This window comes from Aotus nancymaae, unplaced genomic scaffold (assembly GCF_030222135.1).
Source record: "Aotus nancymaae isolate 86718 unplaced genomic scaffold, 86718_ANA_hifiasm-v0.15.2.pri h1tg000036l, whole genome shotgun sequence".
Classification (NCBI taxonomy): domain Eukaryota; kingdom Metazoa; phylum Chordata; class Mammalia; order Primates; family Aotidae; genus Aotus; species Aotus nancymaae.
The window spans coordinates 67,448,812-67,458,808 of NW_026988450.1; the positions used below are offsets into that span (position 1 = coordinate 67,448,812).

Below are 9,997 nucleotides of genomic sequence, written 5' to 3' on the forward strand. Positions count from 1 at the left end.
AATGAAAAGCAAGAGTCCTTTTAGTATGCTTAACCTTACTTAGCTTGGGCTAGAAGAAAAGGAAGAAGGGGACTTTCCTCTCTCCCTGCTAGGGACTTTCCAAGCCCTGGGGAAGGGGATGATGGCACTTTCATCTCTGCCATGCTTACTATGAGAAGGAAGCCCAGTGTATCAGGAAGTAGCCTAATTCTACTGAGCCAAGAGGAAACTCTGGCTGTAGGCCTTGAATAAGCATGCCATGCCTTGCCTTTCACTAGTATCTCAACCAAATACTGGCCATCAGAGTGCAGCAGCAACCTCACCTGATACAGACAGGCCCCTGGTTACAGAACATGCTTTTATTATCTGGGGGTATTTTCCTGGAGCTTTATTCCCAGTGCTTTACGCAGGGAAAGAAAGTAGATTGTTCTTTGGTAATTTCAATTGTGTCTATCCACAGGGTTATGGTGAAGACAATTCTAAGAACTGTTTGACATTCTTTATATTTCATATGAATATGGATAAATAAGGCCATAGACATTTTCCTTCAGCTAATAAAATTATATTTACTTTTCAAGCAACCAAAGAAAAAAAACTTGAAATGTTTATATATAACAGTTATTAAATGGAAAAAAGGAATCGTTTGAATTTTACATGTGTTTCCTTGTAATTCCCTCTGCGTCACAGCAATATTTGCAGGTTGTTGAAAAGGTAGGTTTGCAAAGAATAATAAAAGACACATTAAAATCATAGTTAATTGCCTGGTCAATAGGGTGAAATCCTGTCTCTACTAAAAATACAAAAATTAGCTGGGTGTGGTGATGTGTACCTGTAGTCTCAGGTACTCAGGAGGCTGAGGCAGGAGAATCGCTTGAACCCGGGAGGCAGAGATTACAGTGAACCGAGATTGTGCCACTGCACTCCAGCCTGGGTGACAGAGCAAGACTCCATCTCAAAAATAAAAAAATAATAAAATAAAACCATAGTTAATCTACAAACTGGGCAACTAGCTTTTAAAAATGTCAGTTGGATCTATTTATATGATTAAACTTTGTCCTTGCAGCTATATTTTAAATGGATAATTAGAATTAACATTTGATGTAATTGTGAAAAGTTTCTTCTGTCTTGGTAAACCTGTATGATCTAGTGAATAATACAATTACACAAGAGATCACTGGCAGGAAATACATTTTAAGGAAGCTGTAAAAATTTTATTCTGAGATTGGGCAGACACATTCTGTGTTCAACAAAGATGAACCAAAATGGACCAAAATGGTCCATTTGGAACCACAAATGGTCCAAAATGTGCATGCAGTGGTTTGTCATATGTATTCTTCTTTTAAAAATCTGGTTTAGAATTATCTTATAGCTCATTTAAAATATTTACAAAGATATTTTCTGAAATTCTATAAATAATGGAAATTGGAAACCCTAGTTTAAATAAAAGGTTTAAAGTATAGCCATTCACAGATATATAGAACCAGACTGGGAAAAGATAGTGAGTACTGGAAGGAGAGCAAATGTTCCTTTCCACTGGTCTGCATGTACTTCAACGAGTTAACAGTTTTCGTCATTTAAAAGGTACTGTCTGTGATTGTGGAAGATACCGGACATTTGTTGGACAACTGGATATTAGTATCGCTCGGCTCAAGACATCTATGAAGTTTGTCAAGAATGGTGAACATGTTCTCTTTTGCTTTGTGTTATGTATCTATTGATAAATCCCTATCAGCACTATAATTCCAATACTCTTAGGAGGAAATATCTTGGGTTAGGCAAAGAGCTATTAAGATAGTGTCACCAGTTTAAAGATCTCCCAAATTGCTAATTATCCACTAAGATTCCAGGACACTTCAAGTCCACTACATATATTTATATGTATGTGCATTGCTTATGGGAAGAGAAATAGACTTTCTTAGGTGAGGGGAATGGAGAAAAGAGCAGAGTGTGGCAGGCTATGCTGTAAGAATAAGAATAGACAGACAGACAGAACTAGCATATCGATATAGAGGTAATAATAACAATAGCTGCTTTCTTGAGTACATGGACTAGTACACAACTACTAGCATTATCTCACTGAGTTTTCATAGTTTTTATAATGCAGATACCATGATTGAACTAAAACTTGGAGGAAGTACCTTGCCCATAGATACAGACCTAATGAGCAGTAGAGCAGGAATGTATTAGAGGCATCTCTGACTCCTCTACCCACAATACAAACATTATGTGTTTCTCTGTGTTTCAACATCCAATACTGGTCATTTTTGTTAGCCCTTGTTCATTTTTTCAAAATAGTTATCAGAAAGCCCTTGAAGTGGAAAGGGCTTATATATTTTCTTCTGAGACAGATAGTAATAATAAGGTAACTACTATAATTAGTTACAATTGGTTCCTTTTTCTTATACTTTTATTTATCGTAACTCAGCTGTATTTGTTGTACATTGTTGGAATTACATAGATGCTGTCTTGTAACACTAGAGGCAAAGGAAATACTTGATATTAACTAACTATACTAATTATAACTCTAGTTGTAATCGGTACTGAAGATTCTGTCTCTGATATGACTTAGACTGTCGTGAATAAGCCAGACCATACAGGAAGAACACAGAACAATAGTTCTGAACATTTTAGTGGTCATATATTTCTTTGTGAATTAAATTTATGGATCCTAAAATGCATATGTAGAGGCCCCTGACACCCAAAACATACATGCCATATTATGAGTGAAGGGTGATTCTCAGTCTCCACTTCTGTTCTGAAGCTAACTCAATAGCTCAGTCTTCCTCTTGTACCTGGGATGAAATATGAACAATCTCAATTCATGTACATGTTCACAGCCCAGGAATTCAATCCAATGTGGATAAATGTATGTATTATCCCTACATCATTTCAATAAGCATTTACCATTCCCATAAGCATTCCAGGCATGGAGGCTAAAGAGTGTCAAAGACATGATCATTCTCCTGAAGACATTCACAGTTGAGTAGGAGAGAAATGCAGGCAAGCAATGAGACTAAAATGTGTTGAGTGCTAGAAGGAGGAAGTGAAAGGGGCAATGGAAACACGGGAAAGAGCGACTGCCATGTCTATCCAAGGGCATTGGAAAGACTTCTTATAGGGGACAACATTTCCACTGAGATCTAAAGGATGAGTAGAAGCTTGCCAGGTAGAAAAGACTTTCTAGTCCTGGAAGTACAAGAGAGAAGGGCATGCTCGTGTGGCCACAAGTGTAGCTTAAACATAAACTATGTTGGGAAATATAGTATGACATGGGCTGGCTGAAAGTTCACGTAGCACATCTTTGTCAACTTCGTGCTGGACAGCTGTGTGAGAAGTTGAGGAGAAAAGGAAGGGAGAGCAAATGGCAGATACTTGTTCTCTATTTGATAACTGGAGGTAGGGATGATTAAACCAGTGACTACCTCATAATAGTGCTTTGAAAAATAATTCTTGAATGTTGAATAAATAAATGCAAATCTGGCAATATTATATAATTTTATTGCCCTTTATCTTTTTGAGATACATAATGATACTCTCTTTTTCCCTCCCTGAAGTCATAGCAGGGATTAGGGAAACTGAAGAGAAATTCTACTACATCGTGCAGGAAGAGAAGAACTACAGGGAATCCCTAACCCACTGCAGGATTCGGGGTGGAATGCTAGCCATGCCCAAGGATGAAGCTGCCAACACACTCATCGCTGACTATGTTGCCAAGAGTGGCTTCTTTCGGGTGTTTATCGGCGTGAATGACCTTGAAAGGGAGGGACAGTACGTGTTCGCAGACAACACTCCACTGCAGAACTATAGCAATTGGAATGAAGGAGAGCCCAGCGACCCCTCTGGTCATGAGGACTGTGTGGAGATGCTCAGCTCTGGCAGATGGAATGACACAGAGTGCCATCTTACCATGTACTTTGTCTGTGAGTTCATCAAGAAGAAAAAGTAACTTCCCTTATGCTATATATTTGCTATTTTCCTGTGACCATCATTACAGTTATTTTTATCCGTCCTATTTTTTCCTAATTATACTACATTTGATCTTACTCAACACAACTAGGAAATGCTAAACTGAGGTGTGGAACCTCCATCGTCGTGCTCTTTTGTGATGATTTTCATATTTTTGCACATGGTATGTTATTGACTCTGCAGCTCACTAGGTTACATGGGTCTTAAGAGAGCATTTTAATTCCTAATTGTACAGGATATGGTTGGTTGTCTACATGTCAAATGAGTTGTGCTCTTGGTATTTGCTCTACCATCTCTCCCTAGAGAACTCTGTGTCTAGCCCAGTGGATAATTGTCCAGTTTGTTGGTGATGATTAGGAAGGTTGTTGATGGCCAGGCTAACCTGCCTGGCCCAAAGCCAGGCTTGTAGAAGGGCTTTCTGTGAGTAATGATAAGATCTTTGAATCCAGGATGCCCAGATCTTTTACCAGTCACACCCTATGGCCATGGCCATATTTGAAAGTTCTCCATGTTGGCACAGACACAGAAATGCTTTAACCTCAAACCTTTATATGTGCAACTTCTAGCCTTGTGTCTTGTTTCAGACCGTGGAAATGATGAATACTCTTTTTGTGCTTCTGATCTACAGACTTCAGTAACATATACCAAGTATGTGCTTTGGAGCCCTTAGTGTGGGCCTTCACCTTAATTTCAGGTCCCTACATATTCACAACCTGATTTAAGAAAAATGGAACTCTTAAAATCAAATAGAAAAAATGGGGGAATTGTTCACAACAGTATTATTTATAGTTCTCTTGCTAAATTGCCCACTGCTATGAACATAACTTCATTTTGATTTATCTTAGGTTTACCTGCATGAGTTTTATTCACCTTAGGTGTGGAGAATGAGGGAAGGAGTTTATGAAGCCTTAAGAAAATTCTGGAAGCTTCAAAGTGCTACCAACATCATCTCCAGGCCTCCTTCTCCTTGCCTCTAACCTATCACTCATGGTGACATTTCATGGGAGGTCTTTTATTCTTCATAAATGTATGTGGTAAATATCGTACCACAGATGTCCCTTCTAATACTCTGACATCACAGAAACGTGTGAGGTACAGAATTTGGAACATGCCCAGGACTCACATTTACTGTGCTGATAAAATTCTACCTTGAACTGCAGATCAAGCCTCAAAGAAGCTTTCACTTGGAATTTAAAAATAAACAGTTCTAAGATACTCTAGATTATCACCCTATAAACTGCTGCTCCAGTTATGGTTTGTGGCATGTGATTAGACTGTTTTAAATGCTGGCAAAATGGTTAATGAAATAAGAGAAACAGATCAACAACATATGTTCACCTTAAACCATCTGTTCATGATTTCACTCATGACTAACTGGTTATGAGATAGGATTTAATTAGGTTATTTCTGTGGGTTCAACAAAGGCCATAAACTCAGATCCTACAGGGGCCAGGCAGATGACATACATAAATGAAGCGGAACAGGTGGGGACCCTAGTGCACTGAGCACAGCTTACCCTTCCAAAGGAACCAGCTGCTCCTCAGTGGCTGCTACTGGTGCTAGGGAGGACCCAATCTTGCTATAGGTGCTGATATTCCAAGAGAAGTCAGAAAGCTGGGACTTTGTAACATATCCTCATATTTTAAAATGCTGTCAGCGAATTAATTTTTAACCCAAACTTTAAGTCATATGGGTTAAAAATTAATTAAAGATTAGAGGTCAAAAGTCTTCTAGCCAAAATTGTGATCATTTTATTTCTTACTTCTGGAGGAAGGTTTGGAAGGTTTAGAAATTTCTAACCAAATAGAATGTCATTAGGATATGATGACATCAAAGTCAAGATATCCCATTAATACCTTATCAATTCAGCTTAATAATAGGAATTTGTTATATGTTTGGACATTTATCAGGTTACTAGTTAAATGCTTATGAGATGATAGCACATGATATTTTAAAGGCAGAAAAGTTGAATAAAAATTACAAAGCAGGACCATCATATCAAAGCCAATATCCTTGGATAGAAAGCCATCCCAGATCATGGCAATAAAAACCCAGAAACACCTGTAGGAAAATAAAGCTTGTATGTAAGAAGAGAGGAAGGAGAGACATGCAGCAAATGTTGCTGATGGGCAGCTTCATGTTAAAGATCCATGTTCTGATTTTCTCTAAGCCCCCAAAGTATGAACATTTGTTGTGTGTACTGTAGTTGCTATTATTACTTACTATGAATGTTATAGTAATAATAGTTCTCTCAATGACTCATCTTTGCTGTGATGCTTCCAAAAAATATAATATTAACAGAACTTCAGCCAGTAAGGTGTATCCTGCAACCCTGCCTGAAAGAAATTTTGAAGACACCACACCATTAATTAAAATTATTATGAAAACTCAAATTTTTGAAGCACTTTGTGCTTAATAAAATGCCTTCACATATCATTTTTTATTTGATTCTGATAAACTCTGTGAAGGATGAAAAACAATCCGTTTTACTGCCACTTCCCAATGATAATACTGAGGCCCAAGGAAGCTAAGCATTTTACCAAAATCAGCTCACATATAAAAGAAATCAATGCCTTTAGCCTGCTGATTGAAACTGCCAATGCAGTGTCTTCTCCAATCTCTGTGCATTACTCATGTGTTGAATGGAATTTCATCCACAATGATCTTGTGATAGCAGGTGCTCGAATGACTTATCTGTACTACATTCCAAAGTTAAAGGTGAGGATTAATTAACAGGGATCATGGGGAATCAGAAACTTGCCTTACAAATTTAGTGTTCACTGGTTTGTTTTTTAATTCACAAATGTCCACATAAGCCATTAGTGTTGAGGAGGTAAATTACGGCAGCCACAGTACAATTCTGCAGATAACTACAGATATAGGGCAATCAAATCAGATACATAAAAATCAAGATTTGCCCCCAATAAGAATGAGCAAATAATTATTTTCCTTATAAAAGAATTCACTAGAGAAGTGAGTCACTGCTCAAACGCAGTAGAAAAGTGTACACCCTTATTATAGAAAGATATAGCAAGTGTTGATTGCACTTTGGACAACTCACCCACAAACACTGCCGGCATTTTAAAAATGCATTTCATCTGCTTAGATCTGTGTTACTCAAGTATGAGCGGCTCTAATTGTCATTAATCGAACAATTTCCAGCTCTCTGGATTGCATACTTTGAGGTAACACGATACTTGTGGAATAGGAAAAGTAAGCTACACAGCATCACTCACAGCATCAACATATTGAGACTAAATTTTCTCAGGTATTATCAATGATAGGAAAATGACAGTGTGATTCCATCCGGGGTAGCACTGGTTTGACAGCATCACTTAGAAATTAAAAGACTAGATCTGCTATCACAACTGCCCAAAGGCCACACCAACTGTGCTTCTTACTAGCCATATTAGGAGAGTATCTTAAGTGCTCTAAACCTTGCTTTTCTAATCTATGTAGTTCTTACCCTCATAATGTTGTGACAAATAAAAGCAGCAATGCAATGAGGTATTTAACAGAGTACCAGTAAAATAAGTTATGTGAATGCAAAGACACTTAGCCATTACTACCAACTGCATCTACTGCCAGATGCATATTGAAGAGAAACAAAATATATTTTAAGACATATTAAAAATTACCTATGTGAATATATGTCTATCATATGTATACTATACACACAGCATATATATGCTGTATGTATATACTAAATGTGTGTGTGTGTGCATGTACAGCAAGGTAAATTTTTTATACATATTCAACAGATTTTTTTACTCTGGGAAGGTAAACAAGTTTGCCAAAAGTTGTACCGCTTGTTGGAATTAGAGCTGAGGTCCATCACAGGATATGATTGATTCTAAAACTATATTTTTAAAAATAGGATCCAGTTTATTGTAACCTATGGTGATCACATTAACTGTTTTTTAACTTGAAATCAGTAACTTGTATCTCCTTGAGGTTATAAGGTCCTCATAATATAGACAAATCCTCTAAAATTCATGGGAAAAATCTGACATATCCTTTCACATGGGATTGAAGGAAAGGAGCCACTGGCCACAGATATAAAGGTGTATATGGACCTTTTTATGAACATAGGACTTTATTTTACTGTTCCCCTAACACATGGTCATGCAGTTCTTATTTGAAAATTTTTGGTAATCTGGTAAGACTATTAATTTTTTCTTTTTTGAAGTGGAGTCTCATGCTCTCGCCCAGGGTGGAGTGCAATGGCGCGATCTCAGCTCACTGCACTCTGCCTCCTGGGTTCAAGCAATTCTCCTGCCTCAGCCTCCCGAGTAGCTGGGACTACAGGCATGTGCCACCACACCTGGCTAATTTTTTGTATTTTTAGTAGAGATGGAGTTTCACTATGTTAGCCAGGATGGTCTTAATCTCCTGACCTCATGATCCTCCTGCTTCAGCCTCCCAAAGTTTTAGGATTACAGGCATGAGCCACCATGCCTGGCCAGTTTTTTCCTATAGTGACCTAAAATACACTTTTCTCTAGTTTCTACCCATTGTCCCTGTCCTTCATTCTGCTGTTTATAACTCTGGGAAATTTGACCCTGGCACAAGCTGGAGCACCAAGAGCAGACTCTTAAAGAAAAGACAAATAGGAAAGGGAATAACTGTCCTCACTATAGACACAAAGGTGAATAAATAGGACTACACAAACCTCAAGACCTACGTCATATGCTCCATACTCAATAAATTTAAATTTTGTTGGTGAAGCACAAGAGAGACAAATGTGGAGAATAAATTGTATTCAAAGCCAACTGCAACATCTCAAATGTAACTATCTATTAGGAGATGGTACATCGTAGACAGGGTTCAACCCCCAGAGGAGGAAGCCTTTAAGAGGGAGATGGTTGGTAAGGCCCCATAAAGAGGATTCAGAGCAGATGCCCAGTGTCAGTGGGAGAAGGAAGTCAAAATCAGAGCTCAAATGCATGACACCTACATGGTAAACAATTAGAAAGGCTATAGCTTAGATGAAGAGTAGAGTTTGTTAACTTATTAATTCATCAAAAATGTTTATGGAATATCTAATATGTTTTAGGCAGCACCCTGATGAGGGGTGGAGACACAGTAGAGAGGAGGACAGATTGGATCTTTAGCCTTCAGACTCACTGAGTATCAAGCCTATGGCACTGAGGCTCGAGATTCTACTCATTGTCAGGATTACATAAATCTGTCCTATTTTTACACCTATGTTATGTTGCAGTGTAATAGCTCTCCATAAATATACTGAAATAAATTAGGCAAAAGAATTTTTGTTGAAGAACTGCATCACCCTTTCCTGAAGTATAACGTTTACACATCTGCTCAAATACATTAACATGCCCATTTTGGCTTGCTCATTATGATATGAACAAGATGTTCCCATGTTAATGTAAATACTCACCCACACCATCTCCTCACAAGATAGAATGCATCCTTGTGGTTGTGCATGAATGAGCTTTGGCAAGTGGCAAGTGTTCTTTTGCCTTAGTTTTCCCTGGTGACCTACACCTGACATTCAGTGAAACTCACATTTGCCATAGATTATCACTTTCATAATGTGATAAGGAGAGGTCGGGAGAAAGGGAGAAGTGAGTCTGTCATTGTGTAATGTAATAAAATGTGAGCACAGCAATTCCAAATTAATCACCATGTTGATGACTGCAGTTGGGAGATAATGCAGACAAATGGGTGTTACACAATTTTAAAGCTATATAGCCCTTTAACATACATTTTTTACTTTAGAACCATTAAACTGATTAATTTATCTATGTTAATCCTTTCTCTTTGTATAAAATTGGTTGATAGCCATTCGGGAGAGGTGTTAAAGATGCTAACTGTCTACACTCCATGTCTTGATGTGTTGATAGAAGGCTAGGCTCAGGAAGGGTACTCATAACCCTTTTTATGATTTGTAAAAAATCCAGGGGCCGGGAGTGTTGGCTCACACCTGTAATCCCAGCACCTTGGGAGACCAAGGCAGGTGAATTGCCTGAGGTCAGGAGTTCAAGACCAGCCTGAACAACGTGGAGAAACCCCATCTCTACTAAAAATA

General features: G+C 38.1%; 1 protein-coding gene and 1 long non-coding RNA gene across 2 annotated transcripts in view; one reads left to right on the forward strand and one right to left on the reverse strand.

Moving 5' to 3' along the window:
• LOC105710817 (uncharacterized) overlaps window positions 1-5,581 on the reverse strand; it is a 39,193-nt gene extending 33,612 nt beyond the window's left edge. The window contains exon 1 of the long non-coding RNA XR_010345613.1: window positions 5,462-5,581. This is a non-coding gene — a long non-coding RNA (uncharacterized LOC105710817). The remainder of the gene's footprint in view (window positions 1-5,461) is intronic.
• The window catches only part of COLEC10 (collectin subfamily member 10), a 45,658-nt gene extending 35,939 nt beyond the window's left edge, over window positions 1-9,719 (forward strand). The window contains exons 5-6 of the mRNA XM_064384539.1: window positions 1,561-1,656; window positions 3,534-9,719. Of these exons, the coding sequence (XP_064240609.1) occupies window positions 1,561-1,656; window positions 3,534-3,925 (488 nt within the window). The 3' untranslated portion in view covers window positions 3,926-9,719. The remainder of the gene's footprint in view (window positions 1-1,560; window positions 1,657-3,533) is intronic.
• The last annotated feature ends 278 nt before the right edge of the window (window positions 9,720-9,997 follow it).